The sequence below is a fragment of the Drosophila novamexicana genome, unplaced genomic scaffold (genome assembly GCF_003285875.2).
Source record: "Drosophila novamexicana strain 15010-1031.04,08,12 unplaced genomic scaffold, DnovRS2.1 tig00000008-arrow-pilon, whole genome shotgun sequence".
In the NCBI taxonomy this organism is placed as follows: Eukaryota; Metazoa; Arthropoda; class Insecta; order Diptera; family Drosophilidae; genus Drosophila; species Drosophila novamexicana.
The window spans coordinates 2,014,082-2,034,955 of record NW_020824765.1 but is presented as its reverse complement, the minus strand read 5'-3'; the positions used below and the strand labels follow the sequence as shown (position 1 = coordinate 2,034,955).

Genomic DNA, 20,874 nt, shown 5'->3' with positions numbered 1-20,874 from the left:
AGTGTCAGTTTTGTAATTGCCTGCAGCACAATTAAGGCAAACGACAATAAAAATAATTGGCCAAGCCACGGCTAAACACGACTCATAAACAGGTTATTTGCAACTTTAGAATGTTGCCCAGATCGGCGTGTTTCTTGTGCGGGTGTTATGCCGCCTTCCATTTCCAGGTTCAATTGGTTCTTTGTCCTTGGTGGAAAATGATTGATTAGCATTTCGTATTGCCAAAAGGCGGATATTGTGGCAATTGTGCTTGGTTAAGTCGGAAACAATGCGAAGCCCGATCGACTAATTTGCTGGCACTCGGAAATTATGCACTTTGAACTGATTCGTAATCGCATTTTTTTAGTTTTTGCCATGTTTTATTTTTCTTCTGTGTTATTTGCATAAGGCTCGAGTTGTTGTCGAGCAAGTCAACAATATTTGGTCAATAGGCGAACAAGTATCTGGAGCTGCAATTATTCACTTGGGCGGCCAGTCAAGTGGGTAAATGCAACTACAAGAGCTCGGCTTAAAACCAGACATAACTTTTGCATCCGGAGACTGTTTATTGCATGAGTTCATTGACTCTGCTCGTAATTTTCATTTGCGAAAGATCCAATGTTTATTTTTTGGCTAGATATGAAACTATGTCAAACACTATACACCTGCCATACAATCAAATACCAGCCACACAAATCCGGACTTTTTTTTTTAGCCAGAATGTTGATTTCAGCACTCCCTCTCTCTCTCCCTCTCTCTCTCTTTAAGAGACCCTTTACATAACTTATCGATAAATATCCATTTCGAATCTTGTATTCTCGGCATATCTCCAAGCCTATAAGAGATGGAGATACCAAATTTGCCATTTGTAGCTCTTGTAACATATGCTAAGGCTAAGAATATTTACCTACATGTACCGCCCCATATTCTTAGCTCAAGCTTAAGCCTTAACTTTAAATATCGCCAATAATCCAACATATATGTTTATCTGTAACTCGCAGTAGTATTCGGTTGTTTGCCAATCGAAAATTAGCAATTGCTGCTAACCAAGTGGTAACAGCTACCTGAGCTAAGCTGGTGTGAAATTTTACTGAAATGGTTGGTAAGAGTGTGTGCTCACCTACTCGCAGAAGGCGTAGTCGTCGCTCCTTGCCTCTCGACAGCCCAATGTTTGGCCAAGTCTAACAATGGCCAAAACAGCGGGCAGTCTAAACAGCTGCCAGTTTGCCATGCAACACTTTCGGTTATTGTTGTTGTTGTTTATTTGTTGCTGTTGTTTTTGTTGTTGCAGCTATTATTGTTGCGCGTTTGTTTTGTAGCTGCTCGCGCTTTGCGCCCGTTTCGTTTGGCGTTTACTTTGTGTAACAAGTTTGCATATGTGATTAACAAACAGCACAGCATGTATTAGTAAACATAATTATAACACAAAAAGAAGCAGAGAGAGAGAGATAGGGAGAGAAATGAAAAGTAGCGAATCGCGTAAACCTCTGCGAATGATGCAAGCAGCACGTCTTGAAATTCTACAATAAAACGAAAGACTTAAACGACAAACCTAACGCGCGACATGCGTGGGCAGCCTAAGTCAACTATAATGATGCACTCGAAAATGTATTTTGTCATCAGATCGGCATCGGCATCGGCTTACATCAGCAACTGCCGTGGGCGCTGGCCATCGGAGAACCTCCACTCCGAGCAAGCCGTAGCCCAGGCCCAACACCAACACCACAAATTACAGCTGACTCACTTTTCGTCTATTTTTGTATTCTTCTACTCTTGACATTGACCTTCGATGGCGCATTATTATTTTCTAATTAGCAGCCGCCTGGGGGAGCACAGCTCGTTGTCCACTTCTTGAGCAGATTTCTTTAACAATATTTTTGTTTGCCTTTGGTATTATTACGATCTCTGCTGTCGCCGTCTGGGGCTTATTGTTCTCTTTGTGTAGATTTTGATACTTTTGTGTCTTTTTTTACGACCTTTTGCTGTGTGGCGGGGATAGGTGGGTTCTGTCACCGCGTTGAAGTCCATTAAATGCGAGTAAATTAAATAAAATTATCTATTTATTTTGCCAAACTACAAGGGATTTGTGAACTGGGCGTGGGCTCTGATCTCACAAGCGCAGTAGGAAGCGAGTTTTGCTTGGCCAGGCAGCGACAGGTACTCACAGAACTATTATCACGCATTGTAATAGTTAGGCACAAAAGTCACAACACTTTGATTGGTCTGGGTGTGTTTTATGACGCAGTTAGGAATGTTATTCCAAAGAATCACAGCTTAAAAAGCTGCGAATAATACAAATTATTGCTTCACAAACATTCTGAAATCTTGGAGATATAGAAAATGATTTTGTGGAAATATAAGTTACTGAGGCTTCTACAGCCCCATTTAGTGCATAAGTTGTTGGTCTATAGTATAAGATTGCAGATTCCATGGAATTGAAAAAATGCAACATAGAATGTTATTTTTTCGGGCTTTTTTTCCCCCACCTCATTTTGAAAGATATACACAGATCCAGAATAGTCAAATTTTTTTAAAACATCACCCTGTTCCGCCTTAAAATTAAAAAGTAAAGAAAACAACTTATTAGCCTTAATCGCACTATAAATATCGTAGTTGATGATGAACTCTTTCCCTAGATTGGGGCAAGCCTTTTGCGTACGTGCTTGTGTGTGTGTGAGGGTGTATGTATGTGTGTAGAGCGTTTAAAACTGGCAGATCTATACGCTATGCTAAGTATTTAACTATTGTACGAACTTTTAAAAGTTCAGCAACAGCTCGACGACGACCTTCAATCAAAAGAGAAGAAGCAGCAGCAGCAGCAACAGACTCTGCGAGTGGACAACACAGAAACTTGATTAAGCAAAGAAAAACTTAAAGTTCAACTTGTATCAATGCTGTTGCTTCTGCCTCATTTGCTGCGGCAGCTGTTGTTGTTGTTGTTGTTGTAGCACTTCTGAATGACTTTTCGCTGTAGCGTCTTGACATTTCGCACAAACAAACAAAACAAAAAAACACCCCAAAGCAAAAACAAATGCAGAAAACGCTTGCGTTGCTTTTGTTTTGCAACTTGTTGCAGCAACATTAAAAATTAGCCCGCAGACGACAGCCATTGAAAATGCAGCCAGAATAGGAAGAACGCTTAACTGAAGACACATATTCACAGAATCATCGCCGTATTATCGCTGTAAAGCAAGGCTGTTCCAGAAGCCAGCCAATTGCCAATTACATGGCATGCCCAACCAATGCGAGATACGAACATCGGCAGCGGCAAGTTTGGAATTCTTCTCGAGTCGCCACCGCTGCAAAACTGTAAATGTCAAGCTGCCAGCACAGGCTGCTGGGCACAGTGGGGTCTAAAAATATACGTATATGCATAGAATTGTTACTAAAATGATTTTTTTTAGTTATAATCAATTCCAATTATTTGTGTATCCAAATTTGAAAGTTTCCTTACCTGAAAGTTTAATGCAACAAAAAAGACTTATTTTTTAAAAATATTCACTAACCCTACTTTTAAAGGGTATATCATATATTACAGCGTAACTTGCGCAAATGTATAACAATCAATTAAAGTAATATTTAAGGAAATCTTGATAAAGTCCACAATTTTAAACAATATCTTTTTCCAAGTCATTTAATGTATATTTATAAATCTGATGCCAATCTAATCAGCGCATATTTTTATCAACCCTTCCTAAATATCCGGAGGCACATTTTAGCAAAAACCTGTTTTAAAAAATAGGAATACCCAATAATTGCAATTACTCTTAAAGCAAATTAAATATGCATTATTCGGAGTTAATTCTCTTATTTTAATTTGATTTCTTTAAGATTTCCGCAAGCTATGTCGAAATATATGAATTCACCTCTGAAAACCCGCCTTAAAAAATCGGAAACTACAAACATGTTTTCCAAAAAACGTTTTCACTAGAGAAAACGAAATTATTTACGGCATTAGCTGTTGGCATAGTGTTATTATTCTCTATGAAACAATCCATCATTCCATCTAATATATATGAATAGAGTTTGATAGTTTTGTTCCGTCCGCTTACGATTATTGACTACTGTGCAACAAGGCGTCGCTGCCGTTGTCTCTGTGCGCAGTGGACGTTCGACATGGGACAAACTAAAAATGGTTTGAGGTGGGCTCATTGTTTGGCTCTTGCTTTGGGGCAAATGCCAAATGCGGCAGACAGTTTGAGAGGCACTTGACTAAAGGCTGCGCGCGGCAAAGTTAAAACAAATTCAAAGTCCATTTGGCGGGCATTGAAAACAGGCTGTGCTGTTGCTTTTGTGGCAGGCTCTGCGAAAAGTATCAATGAAACTTGTTTAAGGCACTTTGTCAGTTCTATTTTAAAGCACATTCAAAGCTCTAGACTCCCGAGTACTGTGTAAATTTCAAATTGTACGCGCTATGTTTAGATCTCGTTTGCCATGGGATATGCCGCTCGATCTGCTGTACGACGACTTCTCCAGGTGGCTGGGCAGACAAAATGCAGATGCGCTGTCCGAGAAGAAATTTAATCGGAAAGCCTGTATTCCATTCGACATGTTCTACAAGGACTTTGTCAACTGGTTGGCCGATGAGAAGCTCTCCTTCCTAGCACACCAGTTCTGGGCGAAGCTGTCCCCAGAACAAAAGTTTACCTATGACATGCGGGCTAGGCAAATTTTCAAGTCCCAGCAAAAAAATCATCAGGCAACTAAAGTAAAGAGTCGTCCGAAGCATCTACATAAACAACCGAAGCCCTATCCGAACACATCACACAGGCTGCGCCGGTCCGGAGCCCAGGCAGTTAAACGCCAAAGGTCCAGAATAAGTGCAAACCAGCCTCAAGTAAAAAATTATAACGGCAGAGCATGAAGGCTGGAGGATTTTGATACAAATTTAAATTTGACGGTTTTAATAAATGATTTTTAATATAATAGTTGGTAGCACATTTCTCAATGCCCCAAGCTCTGATGCGATAACATTCCTTTATAGAAATTTATTTCAACTTTTATTCAATGATTATTTCGATTTATCATTCGCATAATCCAAAATTACATATTACTTTTGAAAATAACTGTCCTTCACAAATTTATATGGAAATTAAAACTTCTTAAATCCTCTACAAGGGGTACGAAATGTATTTGCATATAAAGTCATGTCCATGTTTATGGTTTTCTGTCATGTTTCTTATACCCTGTACTCATTGAAAATGGGTGTAAACAATTTGTTATAGTTTTGTACATATATATATACATATATAACAGGCAGAAAAGTATGTATATACTATGTGGAGACTATTTGGCCATGTCCGTCTGAATGAATGCTTTGGGCTCAAAATTGGAAAATTATATTCTTCTATACTCATTCTTTGTCGATATCTCGATCCATTCTTAAGAGCATAATGCAAAATATATTATGCGCCATGAAGATGGAGAAGTTATTCAAAGTTAAATATCCTATAGTGTATAATTAACTGCGTTGGCAATCTAAAATTCATATTGGGCGCTATTTCGTGAATTCAAAACGTGCTGATCAACGCGAAAGTATTATATTGACTGAAGGCTACAGGGTATTTTGTAGTCGAGTTTACGACACCCCGCAGCGTACTTACTTGTTTTGTTTGGCGTTTAATGTTTAATCCATTTATATGGAGAATAACGACTCCTGCTTAAATCGCTCATATGCAATTCAAGAGAGAACTTCGCTCTCATTACAATAAATACCAATGCAATCGATAGGCTTGTTTACGCGTCAGCTGTCCGAAGGTTGTTCAATTTTGTGTTCTTTCTGTCAAGAAAATAGCAATAGACAAATACGCATTGGTATCCAATACGATTCACGATTTTTCAATTTTAGGTCAAGTGTGCTGGGAATACAAATAAATTATATTGTTACCCAAAGGAATACAAAGTTCCGTTGCACGAAATTAAAATACGCTCGCAGCATTTCTTAATAAGACATCATATTAGTTTAAAATATATTCACTCATTTACGTTACAGCAAAAAAAAAAAGTGTATTCACTCACGTCAGATCTGCAATGCTCACTTATTAAATGGAACAATAGTGCAGAGTCAACGGCAGATGAGAATGAACGATTTTATCTACCTTCAGCGGATTAGAGTTAGCAGGCTGGAAATGTACACAGCAACTCTTGCCCAAGCGCAGAAGGCGTGTTTTTTAATTTATATAAATAATATACTGCACACTGTTGCGGGGGGGCTTGAACACAGTTCTTTTCCTCATGCAGAGCTGGCGTCTGCTCACACACGACGCCAAGACAGAAATCGTAGACTGTGTGGCTAAGAGTCGTGTACTGTAGTTCTGGTTCTTTATGGTTCAATGGCAAGCAGTTGTAGAAGCAGTTAATAAAGCAGTGCTAGTTTCTCTTTGCCTTGGCATAACGAAATAAACACTATTTTTCAGGCTCTTTTTTTTCCATCAATTAATCAAATATTTTAACCTATCGCCAATGCAAGTACCACACGTCTCCCTCCGGTCGCATATATATTTTTTTAAACATGTGTCGAAAACAAGGTGTGAAACGCAAGAAACATCTGATTGAAGTACTACCAAGCCCCTGGCTCAACGTAGGCGTTGCCCCGCTCCACTCTGGGCGCCTCACGTTACTGCATAAATTTGCCTGATGAAATTTTCAACACTATATTCTTGTTTGAAATGTTGCGCGCTTGTAGTATGATATTTCAATTTTCAATTAGTGGCAAAGTTTTTGCGTGGTTGAAAATCTATTTTGTTGCTGTGCAATGGGACTTTTTGTGCCCAGACATTGTGGGTCAAAGAGCTAAGAATGACGCATGCGAGGTTGCAGCTGGAAGCTATTTGCTGTTGCTGTTGTTGTCAGCTTTGGGTGTCTGTGCCCACGCTTATGTTCAATTGTCTATATGTTTCTGTATACTTAAGGAAAAAGCAACCAACGCCATGCCATAAGTACCTATAAACAAATGGCAGCTGCCTAAAATAACCCTATGTCGCGAAACCAGCATTTTGTTGCACGTTTGTAGTTCGTTCAACGGGAAGGAAATGGGTCAACACACATAAGCACACATAAACACACACTCATGTATACAAGCATTACATAAAAACTTTGGCCGAATTATTGATACCCTAACATAATATATAGATAATAAAGTACATATGATTTTATTCAATGCAATATAACTGAAACTCGAAACGAAACCAGGCAAGCAGTTCAAACAATCGGCAAAGCAGTGTTGCACTACTACTTATTAATTTATTTTTGGTTTTTTTGTGAGCAATATTGGAAAATAGTTGTATATTTGTCAGACCCATGACAAAAGTTGGCCCCTAGGCTGGGCTTTATTTATTTATTTATTACAATTTATTGACAATTAGATACGATGATATTGAATTTGAGCGCCTTTCAGGGCTAACTGCAGCCAGCGGCGCCGAAAGGTGTCAACAAAACAATAAAACCGACAACAAATTTTGCGTCAAGTGTTGAAATTGCAGCTGAAGTTGAGATGCTGTTGATTAATTACTATTCGCTACGTGTTGACTATTAACATTTGACCTCGTTTGCATTTCAGATACCTCCAGCTATTACTTTCCATCACAAAATCGTTTCGTGCCATCCTCCGGCTCGTTTCCCCGCCAACTGCAGCAGCCCCAACAAACGCTTCATGGTTTTCGCAGCAGCAGCGGCGGTTTCTCCCCAGCCCCTGGCTCCTACCAGGAACAGCTCCTGTTCATCGGCAACGAGAACAGCAACAACAATAAACAGACTCCAATTTCGACGAGCTCGCCATACGGAACACCATTTGGTGGGGCAGCTCCACAATTTGCGGTAAGTTTTTATACTCTCCATTAAGTCCGACTTCAACTCCAATTGCAGTTCCAAAGTCAATTTTTGTGCAAAATGTTGGCCAGTGCATTTTGCATTTCCATATGCGGGGCTCTTTATTACCAATCAAGGTGGGATGGGGCGGGAATGGGTACGGGCAGGTAACGGGCAGCAGGCAACCTGCAACCTGCCACAAAATGTACGAACAAACTATGCCGAAGGCAATTAAGTAACTTGTTGTCTGTGTCTCGGTCTGAGAGCTCGAATTCGAAGCCAAGTCTGGCTCTCAACACGCAAAGCTTTGCCAATCAACGCCAAAAACGAAATCAAATCAAATCAAAATTCATAAATTACAACATGCCACATGCCACATGCCACATATGAAATTTGATTAAGCCAACTTGCAAAACGCAGGCGGGAATGCCAATTGCAGCTAAAGAAAATCAATCGGTTGAATACCCTTACAATCTGGGCATTATGATTTCCACACGAAATGTGTAACGCTTAGATATATATATATACAGACTATCTTCAAGATATGCTGACTAAACTTAGAATATACTAATCATATATCATATTGCGAGCCTCATTATTCAATATACTTATGATCTAATAAATTATCTGAAGAAAGCATAATTTCCTATAACATTACAAAACGATGAGTGCAATTTTAATAGCCCGAACAGAAATGGACAGAATTTGGGCTGTAATTAAATTAAATTATTTTAACTGCCAAACTATTTTTTTCTTTTTAAATATATATTTTGTGTATATTGCAAATGGTGCGAGATTGGCACTAGGTATTTCCTGGTTAGGAAATTATTTCACTATTACGAATTATTCAACAAGTCTCTGGGACTTTCCTAACACATAGGAAACCATTTGCTCGCTAAAAATGATTACAAACCGATTCAGGAAGAATTGCCCTGTTTTGTGGCTCCAGCTCTCAGACGACGACTCCCTCCCACTTCTTGCCCAACTTCTGCTTAGCCCGGCCTGGAACTGTGCACGACTCACGCAATGCTCAAAACGTAAATCGAATTACACACTAGACAATGAAATTAATGACGGCGGGTGTACACAACTGGCCACTGGTCAGAGCTGGAAGCATTTCCAAATCCATTTTCCCGCTTACTTTCACTTTGCCGAAACTGCAAACAAAAACGCACACACAAAAGACGTCTTCTGCATATCAACGAATCAACAAATATTATTTGTTGATTATTCCCGAAGCTCGAATGCATTGTTAGAGACTTTTGGCTATTGTCGGTCTCTCAGAGGAACGTGTTTCTAATTGAAAAACTGTATAATCATATTGTTTATTACCAGTTGCCAGTTTGCAGGCATGAGCACGCACTTTGCTGCAGTCCCAGTTTGGCCCTAATTGAATTGGCATGTCAGGGCCTAAAGTGCGGGTAAAGGGACTGGGATTGGAACTGGTATTGGGCCAGACAAGTCGCCAGTTGCTGCCTTGCAGTTTGTCAGCGCCCAGCGAGAGGTCTTGCCCTCCATTGTTCAAGTCCGACTGCTGCAGTTCCTCGCACTTGCAGCTGAATTGTGTCGTTATTCGAGGTTGGACACTGATTTACCTAATGGAAGTGACTTCTTTATGGCTTCGAGTGAAGCCACTTGAGAGCTCAATTAAGCCAAGTTAGTTGCGGGAGCTCCTTGCTCCCATCCTTATCTGGGCCACGTAATAAATCATGCTAGGAAAAAAAAGAACTTATATATATATATATACAGATAATTTGTCAAGCATAGACGGAGAACATAATCAATCAGCATTAACCGACATATATATATCTCTGTACATCCGTGTATCTTTCTGTTGCAGGCAGAATATTTATATATATCAAAGTCAGCCTATTTGGACACTGCATCATAAGCTTAGTAGAAAATTAATGATGTATTGAAAATATACTTCTTGTACGAAAAACTTGTTGTTTCACGATATCTGAACCATATTGGGATATCAGATATATATATTAGTCCGAACACTTTGCCACTTGTCAATTCAAAAAGAGAATATAAAGAATTGATACTTGATTTGAAATAACTAACTCAATCGAAATTGAATTTAAAATATCAATGCTTCAACGGGAAGCAAAGAATATATAAAAGATGTCTTTTTGAAAAATGTATCGCATATGCATAAGGTAATCCCATGTGCATTGCCGATGCATTATTATTTGATTATAGATTATCGACGACTCGTTTGAAGTGAAAGCCAGTTCCCAAAGAAGAGCCTATGTTATGCATTCTGTCGCTCCTTAGTCCAATGCTGTCGTCTCTCTTCATTTATTGCAATCCAACCAAAGTCGTGGAGTACGTGAGCCGCTTTTCATGGTTTGTTATGCTTCCATATTGACAAACGACTCGAGAGCTGTTTAATAACTTGACCGACGCTTTCTTCGGCGGCTGAAAAGCCGCCCCATTAAAGTCGAGTCGGTTATTGCACCCACGGCATTGACAGGCGCCAAGCGCAGTGAAATTGTTATTGGGAGTCCCCAACTCTAGCTATGCCTAATTAATGACTGTTAATCAGACTACGACTTGTGGATAACTGACGACGAAAGCATTTCACTCAAAAAATTGGTGGAGAAACTGCTCGTTTAACAAATTGCCTGCAGCTTCTGCTGTTTTTTTTTACTGATTTTTCGTTTGGGGCGTATTCTGTGGGGTGTTCTGTGATGCGTAAACGTCAAGAAGCGGAAAACAAAAGAAAAAAGCATGCAATCAAATTCGCCTTTTAGCAACAAAACTTGCGTTTTGTATGCAATTTGTTTAACAGAGCAAAACCTGCAGCTCGGCCAGCTCTGGGCCCCCCCAAATTTAGAAGCACTTTCAAAAAAACAAAAAACAACCATAAAAATAATAATGCATAATAACAACAAGTACTCGAAACTGACGGCGATTTCTGTAATTAGCGGCCAGTCGCGACCTTGATACACTTCAATCAAACATTTTCTTTGATAGATATCCATTGTGCGGCTAGGTTTTATGTTGTTGCTGCTTTCGATTTTGATTTTGATTTCGATTCGGATTTCGTTTCCATTCATTTGCAGTCGCCTCTCAGTTTCTGGAGCTTGGATCTTAAAGCGCTTTGGCATTGCGTGCAACACGTGTGCTGAAGGCCCCATCAAAATGCCAGGTGTATGCACCGTAACGGTGTTTGGCCTACACCTCAGTAACTGAAGATTTTGGTTGTCAACTTATGTTGATATCGGTTAGATTTGGACTTACGAAATGCATCTAAAGCTGAGCTCAAAGTCAGCTTATGTCGTCTAGGACTTCTTTCAATTTCTTAAATTGTTGTGTAACTTTAATTTCAATCTGAAAATGCTACAATTTTTCTTTAAGCATTGTAAATGGAAAAGTATTTCCAGTCAAATAATGGTAGATTATGAGGGTAGCTAATCTTAAAAAGACATGAGTTTAGCGAACAATCCAAAAAAACAGAATAAATTTTCAAATAGAGAACTGTTTGATACATTTTTGCAATTATGAAAAGAGTTTAGTCAAACAAGTTAATAACAAATTTGGTCAAGATATTCAAAGAAAAGCAAGATTTTCTTACAAGAACTTAGTTTTACAATACGAAATTATCGAGTCCTTTGCTTTACAGCTTTTGTAATAATATTTAAATACTCTGTTCTCTGCTCTCTATGGAATTTCTAACAATAATGTCTAAAATTGACGAACAATCATAGTTTCAGCTGATAAAGCGTTTTTAAATTGAGATTTTTAGCTTGAATATTACAATTTAATCGCATCATTTATCTTTAATCTTGTGTCAATAAATTACACATTTATATTCCATCACGAAAGGCCTCCGCACCAAAAAAGCAAAACTAATTAATTTGGCTTTAGTAATAACAACATACTTGTTGGTTTTTCTTTTGCATCCCACAGAAACCGAACCGTCAGTCGGACTATTACGATATCTCGCCACGCCCCTTTGGTGTGCCCGTCAGCGGAGCTGGAGGCGGTGGCGCAACGTCCGCGTCCGCGTCCGCAACGCCGTCCAATGGATTTACACGCTCCAAAGCAATACGCAACGGCGGCAACAGCAACAGCTTGGGGAACAGTCTGAACGGCTTCCAGCCGCAGACGCAGCGCGTCAATGTGCCACACCAGCAGACGCAGTTTCTGGCGCACTTCAGTGAGGCAACGGTAAGGAAATGTCCAACGAGAGCTGGCACAGACTCCGACTCCAACTCCGACTCCGCCGCCAGATACACTAGATACAGGCACAGACATTTGTTATTGTGGGGCACAGAAAAGTAAAAGCAACAAAAGGAACAGAAATAACAACAGCAAACATTTTTTGGCATTGCATAACATTTAACAAAACAATTGGCCATGCTCTGATTTGGCCAATATCAGTTGGCGTTGTTTCTCTTTCTCTTACGTGACTCCAAACATAAAAAAAGGCAAACTGTTTTGCCAGCAGCCAATTCACCCAATCCCAGAACCAGTTGCTGCAAACCACAACAAATTTTTTTTTGTTGACTAAAGCCGCAACTTGAAAAAACAACAACAACAACAACAATATATATGAGCCTATCAAATGAAATAATTTTTACCTTTCGCCAGATCTTATTTAATGCTTTATCTAATCGAATTGAGCTCTCTTATAAAAAATTAGAGCATTCAACTTTGGGGAAATAGTTATATATCGCCTTTAATTATGTATCATATATACAATATATATATATATATATATATAATTTGATCTTAGGCTTGTTCAGTATTAAATGCTATTTTGACTGAACGCTGCCGTTGTACTTACAAGGGATAACCTCGATACTTGTAGTAGACTGTTCAGCAGCTTCCAAGCCAGGACATTTCTGGGTCCTCGGTAAAATCCATGAAGGCATTCCATTGCCCGAAGGAATCAGAAAACTTTCTCTATTCTAACATGGGACATCGACTAACTACGTTTGATTCTATTAATCCCTCGGTAGCCTATACAAAATAGCCTCTCCCCTTACACAGACTTCGCTTGGAGGCAGACGAAACAAATGATATTCTCTCGGAATATTCAGTTATTACAGGAACAAGCATCTGGCCTTGTCTTCACCTAGCTCAGATCAGGACTTCTTCAGCAAGAGAACTGCGCTTCCTTCCATCTGGGAGATCGCACAGCCCTCTCTCACTTGGGGACCTCCCTGACCCTAATCTCTTGCGGAGATTCCCTATACCTTATGATTATCTAATATGTGCATTTTGGTGTACAAATAACCAACAAATACAAACACGATTGAATTGTTTACCAAAGCTGCACAACTGTTTTCTCTGGAAACACTTAGCTCACATTGTTTTGCCAGTCAACACGTTTGCTCGCTCTCACCTCGCCTCCCACTCTTTCATTTGGCATCCGACTCATTTAATTTTATACATTTCATTTGAAGTTAATTGCCGCAATTTGTTACTTAATTTGAGCGAAAGTGTTCCAATGATAAATCTCAGCTAAGCCCATTTACAATACAAACATTGACGGCCCACATAAGTCCGAAATATAGTTTAAGCATTCAAATCTCTTGACTGCAAACCTCATCAAATGAAAGTCTTCAGCTGTTTGCAGGGCAGGTGCGTGATGAATATGCCTCGAAGGGAATGAAAACTGGGTAACGGGAGGAACTTCTTTATAACCAGTTTAGTTTTGCAACTATGTATATATATATTAAGTGTATAGTATTTGATATTTTAGTCAAAGTCACTTTCAGACTTTGTTATTATCATAAAGTCATCGCAGACTTCGCTCAAGAAGCTGTAACCTTTGCCACCTTTAGACACACTGCTGCACAGCTACCCAAAGCCCAAGATTACACTTGGGGGCTTCACTGAGATTTGCAGCGACCCAAATCATCAACATGCAATACTCAATCTTGCGGCTTTCAATAGCTGAACACGTTGCGACTGCGTCACGTTTGCAACCTGTGCGAAGCTCTTGGATGGGTCTGAGTCGCTGCGGTTGCCTTCACATCAAAATTAAATAAATACGAGCGCATAAATTATAGAGACCAAAAGCTGGCAAATGGAACAGTCGACTGGAAATTTGCACAAAACGCTTTAGACAAATTTGAGAATCACTTTTGAATGCCGCAGACTGCGGCAGGAGAGGCGGCAGCTGGGGAAGAGTTCGCACGCAAAACAATTGACAGACGAACCGCAGAGATTGTTGTGATTTCGTGAACGGGTGTCTGTGTCTTGGTCTGTGCCTAGGAGGGGGACCATGTTGAAACTGTAACAGTTTCCCATGACGCCGACGTTAACATGTGACCAAAAAAGCCAATGCTGAGAATGGGGCGCGCAGCTGTCGGGTTGGCAATACCCATAGTAACTGGGGCAAAGCGTACCGCTAGACGATTACTTCGATTCATAACTGTGTTGTCTTTTTGCTTTCAGAACGAGAAGCGTTTGCCCTCGAACAGCGCTGCCGTCCGCCCGTTTGGCAATGGCGGCTTTTCGCCCAGCGGGACTCGCAGCCGCACTCAGGCACCTTCGGCAGATGAGGTCACGCCCCAAGCAGCTGGGCCCTATCGTTTGCGCAACCGATTCCAGCCTTCCGGCTCCATAGCTGCTTCCTCAACGCCAACGTCAACAACGACGGGCAGCAGCGCGGAGGTGAGCAGCAAGCGCTATAATCGGTTTGGCAGCAATCGCGGAGCAGCTAAATCCACGAGCACGACAACCAGCAGCAGCAGCAGCTCATCAACCACCCAGAACACGCCTGCAGAGCGTCCCAGCTTTGGACGCAAGGCACCCAGCCCGCGGCGTCCCGTGTTCATTAGCCGTGAGATCAATGAGCCCGCGAGTGTTGTCAGCAAGCGACCCTTCAACTACAACAGCGCCAGGCTGAAGGTACCGCGACCCACATCCACCACGACCAGCACCACGGAGGGTGCGGATCAAGAGGAAAGCGATGATGAGCAGTACGATCAGGAATCGCTGGAACAGGAACTGAAACAGGCCGAAGAACCTGAAGAGTCCTCAAGTCTGGAGAAATTGCCACTTCAGGAGGAAACGATGGCGCCAGCCACAATAGCCCAAACTGAGGCCAGCCAAGAGCACAAATCCAACTCAAGTGTCTCCAATGCAGCCGAAACAACGGCCGCCAGCAATGAAGCTGAGTCCGGCACGAGTAGTACGGAGGAAACTCAAACAGATTCATCCGAGGCACACGACTTCACTGAGGAGACAACGCTGTCAAATCCTGCGCACGAATATGAATATGTTGAAGAGGAGGAGAAGGCCACAACAGTGATATCCAAGGAAAATGACTCGACTGAGGACCAAGTTCTGGAACTAGAAGTCAACACCACCGAGCTGCCAGTCGAGTCGATTAGCACCACAACGCAGAGCACCACGCCGACACAGGCTGCGCCGGAAACTGCAAAGGAGAGCTCATCCAGACAGGAGGAGGACGAGTCCGAATACGACGATGAGGAGGGTGAAGATGGTGAGAGTAAGTCATATTTAAAAATTAAATTCTATCATTTATATCGCATTTAGGTGCTGAAGAATACGAATACGATGACGAAGATGAAAGCGAAGCTGGAGAGACCGGCGAAGAAGGAAGCAAACACGACGGTAATGTTACGACCGAGACAGAGGGAGAGCATGCGCCAAGCAAGGACCACAACGATGAGCGTGAAATAATCTCTGTGGTGACCACGAAGAGCGTTGTCAATGGCTCCACGGCCTATCCGACTTATCCAGTGACGCCCAGCAGCATTGGCACAACTCTGGCCGATAGCCAGCCGGCGCCACAGCTCAACGAAGAACAAACGGAGGCAGGGAATAATGCTGTAAATACAACACCCCTGCCCAACGAGTACGATGCCGCGCCCAATGTGACCGAAAGCTATGTGGTTGTGGCGTCGATTCAAACGAGTCGTAGCATAAACGGAGCCCGCTTTTTGCCCTTCCCCGCCATCGAGCAGGAGGAGACGAAGCAAACGCTCTCCGAGCTGGAGCGCAAGGTGCATTCCAAGCAGCAGCAAAAGCAGGCCGATTTAAGCGAGAGCAGCGAGGAGACCTTAACAACGACAACGCCATCGACGTCTTCTTCGTCCAGCACAACGGAGAGATCGTTGCCTGTGCAGGGACCCTCCACGGAGAGCATCATCGATAAGCTGGATCGCGTGCAATCGGAGCTGTCCAGCGGTGTGCTCTCCGGCAAATATCCCATCATTAGTAAAATGGATGCCTCAACACCCGCCACCACGATGACAACCGGCTCAGGTAGGTTTGCGCCCAACATTCGCAAGTTCCAGCCCCGTACCACCTCGACGCCCAGCACCACGAGCAGCGGCAGTAGGGTAAAGGTGCAGCATTTCGATGAAAGTGAAATGGATGAGCTGGCCGGTCTGCTGCCAGTTGGCTTTAAGCCCAAGTCCAGCTATAAGAACCGCAAGATAACCACAACAACAAGCACGACAACAACAACAACGGAGGCGCCAGTGCAAGAGCAATCCAATCCAAAGAAACCCGCACGCAACTCTACAATCAGTCGCTCCTTTAAGAACGGCGTAGTCAGCGTGCAGGATGTTGCATTAGCAGGTCTGCTGCCCAAGGGCTACAAGCCACCCAGGACAACAACAACGACGGCTAGTCCGGACCAGAGTACGACCAAGACAGCAGCTGCTCTGGACAGCCTCTTCGAGGAAATCAAGTTCGATGACAGCCTCGCTGCGCTGCTGCCCAAAGACTACAAATTGAACTCGACTACGTCAAAGCCGGCTATAGCCCTGGTCGACGACATTTCCAAGTTTTTGCCACCGGGATTCAACCCTTCCTCAAGTACAACAACAACAACAACAACGCAAAGATCCCCTGCGGTTGCCGTGCCCTTTGACGATTTGAGCAAATTTCTGCCACCTGGCTATAAGCCGCCACAGAAAGCGCATGGCGAACCCAAGCTGCCAGGTGGCATAACCCCTCTGAAGGTGGACGACATTAGCAGCCTGCTGCCGCCTGGGTTTAAGCTGAATGGCACGGCCAAGCCGAAGTTAAACGTAGCCTCTGAAGATGATGAGCTGCTCTCCTCGTTGCTGCCACCGGGCTACAAGCCGAAAGCCGTGCACCCAGCCTCTACCTCCACAACGACGAGCAAGCCCAAATCAACTAGCGCGCCAGTTGCCAGTAGCTCCGAGGCAGCCGGCAATGAAAGCAGTGCCGGAGGCGGTCTCAAAGTCGTCTTTCCCAAAGGTTTCCACAAGCGACTCGGCTCCCACAGGCTGACCACGCCGCACACACCGCACGAGGGAAGCGAGGGGCCGCCGTCATCACCGCAGGTGGTGATCAAGAAGGGTCCGCCGGTGCGCGCAACCACCGAATTCACTGGCTGGCCTACGCCACCCACCACGCCGTTGTCCATTGACAAGTTAAATGCACAAACCATCAACTTTGAGGACCTGCTGACCGCCGCGGGCACCAGCAGCACGAGCACAAGCACAACCACAACAACAACTACGACGACTACCACAACACCACGACCCACCAAGCCGGGACATTGCACGGCTGATTGTGACTTGGAGGCCACCATCAAGATAATCGATGGTGTGGCCTGGAAGCCTGAGCTGCTGGATCACAACACGCTCGAATGGAAAAACCTTGCCCACGAACTGGAGGCACAGGTAACACACGTATTTCGGTTTACCAACCTAGCGGCTCTAATCTCTTACATTTTTTCTAGCTCAATGAGGTCTACTCCAATGCAGCGCAACTGAGCAAGTGGTACAAGAAAGTGCGCATTGATAGCTTCAGTGAAGGCAGCGTATTGGTGGACTATTACGTCGAGCTGGCCAACATCACGCAGGATGTAGATACTTTGGAGATTAAGCAGCTATTCCACGACGCGCTAACAAAGCCCACAATACCTGTGCTGCCCGAGAAGGATGCCCAGGAAAATGAAACAGACAGCGTCTCCGGGCCGCAGGAGGAGCATCTAGTCAAGGCCAGCTATCAAATGGGCAAATTTATTATCGACCCCGTGGCCACCGAATTCAGTGGTGCGTGTCTCTTTATCAAGGAAATCCTTTTTTAACTGATCTTTAACCGAACCCCTTTTGGTTGTCTCTTCACACAGTCATTGCCAAGAACTTGCATACGAATGTCGAGGCTGCCGAGGATGATCTTCCTATTCCACAGTGGGCAATTGTGGTCATCGTCATAGGCGTAGGCTCGCTCGTGTTTGTCGTCATATTTGGAGTCACAGTGGTAAGTGGACTCCCTGGATGCAGTTGCAATGTTTTTTTGGACGCTGACACAAGTCGCATTTTTGCAGCTGCTTAATCGCCAGAAGCGCGCCAAGAAGACACCCATTCCACTGACCAACGACATGCTGAACGAACTGAAAGTCAATCACATGGGCGGCGCGGATAACTACGGAGTTGATGATTTCTACAACATTGACGATCCCTGGAACGACACCAAGCAACCCATTAAGCCAAAGGTAAGGCACAGACTGATTTATTTTGGCACTTCTCTGCTAATTGTATTCCTTTCTGTTGTCAGCGCTTCACCAATTCCATGCACGGCAGCAACAGCTCAAACATCTACGATAGCTGGCGATCGACTCGCCATCCACACAGCAACGGCGACTATTTCTATGATCAGCAGCCAACGTACTCGCAGAAGGGCGACTCTCTAAAGCGGCCACATCAGCATCATCAGCAACACCAGCACCAGCAGTATCCCGCCCATCAGCAAGGCTATGGGCATCAATATCCCGATGCCTTTGCCGATGCGCATCAGATGTACAGCTACAACAATCATGCGAGTCGAACGCGCTATGCACGCGACTACGATCCCGATTTTTAGTTAGTCCATAAGACCCTCCACCCCCGACTTACCGCTAGCTTTAGAAAATTTGCGACCGATTTTGTGTCGCAACTTAATAGCCTAAAGTTTATATACGTATGCGTTAATTATAACGCTGCTCAGTAACATATTTACAAACTAAGTATGGACTAACTAACTATAGAACAAGTCGATGAGGACAACTCATACGATGAAATTATAGCATTACTTTGTCTTACTGCCAATTGTCTTACTCATTGTCTGTGCGTAATTTCATTGTGTGAGCTGCCTCCGTTTATTTGTACTGTGGCAGGCAGGTAACGTACTATTTATACGAAGGTATAAATCATAATCAATTTGTACTGTGAAATATGGCTTAGTTTCAAAGCAACACTATAATTTATAGATCAGTAGCTTTCTTTTCGTATTCTACCTGTCTTCTTATATACTATATATATTTAATTGATGTCCACGTCTTTGTTCTTTACTAAATCTATTAAAATACTTGCTCTATATGCTTACATATGTATATGGAAATTAGGAGTTCGCATGTGGGCTTCCAGAAATAAATAGTCATGCACATTTAGTTAATGCTAGTTTGTAATAATATTGTAGACACATTAAATAATTTAATTAATGGCTGCATAACCAATTACAATATACAAGTGTCTATATTTAGACAATGAATAAAATATGAATTATATTTCCGAGATCGAATTGAGTTGTTTAATCTATATCTATATTGATTTCAGATTTTTGGGATTCGTTTTATTGACTTTCCAGAAAAACTTGTCACATTGATGATTACCATTTGACATTTTTTCTATTAGGTAAATGTAGATAATAAAAATTTGTACGCTAAAAAAATTCGATTTGCCGAAACCCGGGATTGAACCGGGGACCTTTAGATCTTCAGTCTAACGCTCTCCCAACTGAGCTATTTCGGCACATGTTGAGGGTCTCTCAAATAAGCTACTAGATTATAGTGGTTAAGACATTTCTTATCAAAGTGGTTCGAGTCCACGCTAAATGTTTTTAACACTTTATTCAACACATTTGTGTTTTCTTTTTCTTGTGGCATAGTTGTTCGTTGTTAGCTTAATTTAAATTTCTTTATGTACCAAAATCCATTATATGCCAATGTCAAAATTCTAAGTAAAAATAATATATAAATTATATAATTTAACAATTCAAAAATAGTATTTGCCACAATTTTATTTAAGCAGGAAAACACGGATGTGCAAGCTTTAGTTTAACAAATACAAAAAGTTAATGGGAATGCCGAAACCCGGGATTGAACCGGGGACCTTTAGATCTTCAGTCTAACGCTCTCCCAACTGAGCTATTTCGGCACATAGCTTTCATGTGTCGAATACACTCTTTAAGAACACAGACAAAGTAGAACTAAATGTTTTTTTTCAAATTAATATTTTATAAAAAGCAACAAAATAATATATTTGTTTGTATATATGTAAGTCAGAAACCGTCTTATCAGACCACCATGCGTGTCCGGTCGAAATTCGGTTTTTTATAGTAAACATAAAGTGAGACAACAAGAATTAACAGCAAGTTTAATAAGCTAGAAATATATTTCACCTCATTTGCATGCCGCTGGGCGGCAGCAAATTGTGAGTCTACTTTCTTTTTACACAGATAACAACATTCAACAACTACAGCGGCTCTTACTACTTTCGTGTTCCTACTGTTTATATACAATTTGTAGACAAAAAAGTAATTGCCGAAACCCGGGATTGAACCGGGGACCTTTAGATCTTCAGTCTAACGCTCTCCCAACTGAGCTATTTCGGCTGCTGGGTTCCAAGGCTCTTAAATTGAATTTTGATACTAGACGCTTTAGAACTTAGTGCATTTCCTTGTGGCACTTATGATTTATTTTATTTGTTTAATGTAAACATTTATGTAAATTTGCAAATTCTCACAAAGATATTTAAAAATGATTCTGAAGGCAAAGGAGCAAACCAAAAAAAATTCCCTTTTTTCACCAAATTTGCACTCAGGCGAAATGGAACTTCCAAAAAGTGAATATTTTTCCATCGGTTTTCACCAATTTCTTGGTGAATTTCCTGGATCTTAGAAAGTGGCACGTTTAATTTGTTTTATTTGTTAAGATGCATAAAATGATTGTTGGAGCCAAGAATTGAGTTTTATATCATTAAATTATGTACTAAATGAATTTTTGATGGTTTTTGATTTCGCTTTATTTTCATTGGATTTCATGTTCTTGCGACATCACAATATATGTACATATATGTA

General features: G+C 41.9%; 1 protein-coding gene and 3 non-coding genes across 4 annotated transcripts; 1 reads left to right on the top strand and 3 right to left on the bottom strand.

Moving 5' to 3' along the window:
* Window positions 1-4,393: 4,393 nt before the first annotated feature.
* Window positions 4,394-19,297, top strand: LOC115762697 (mucin-12). The gene is made up of 9 exons (XM_030705022.1): window positions 4,394-4,799; window positions 7,538-7,794; window positions 11,704-11,964; window positions 14,203-15,256; window positions 15,310-17,435; window positions 17,495-17,810; window positions 17,888-18,018; window positions 18,086-18,253; window positions 18,316-19,297. Exons 1-9 carry the CDS (start codon window positions 4,394-4,396, stop codon window positions 18,619-18,621), a joined length of 5,025 nt encoding a protein of 1,674 aa, XP_030560882.1. The 3' UTR covers window positions 18,622-19,297.
* A 177-nt stretch (window positions 19,298-19,474) lies between these two features.
* On the bottom strand, window positions 19,475-19,547 carry Trnaf-gaa. The gene has a single exon. It is a non-coding gene; the product is annotated as a tRNA-Phe (tRNA).
* Window positions 19,548-19,879: 332 nt separating this feature from the next.
* Trnaf-gaa lies at window positions 19,880-19,952 on the bottom strand. The gene has a single exon. It is a non-coding gene; the product is annotated as a tRNA-Phe (tRNA).
* A 384-nt stretch (window positions 19,953-20,336) lies between these two features.
* Trnaf-gaa lies at window positions 20,337-20,409 on the bottom strand. Its single transcript has one exon. It is a non-coding gene; the product is annotated as a tRNA-Phe (tRNA).
* Window positions 20,410-20,874: the final 465 nt, after the last annotated feature.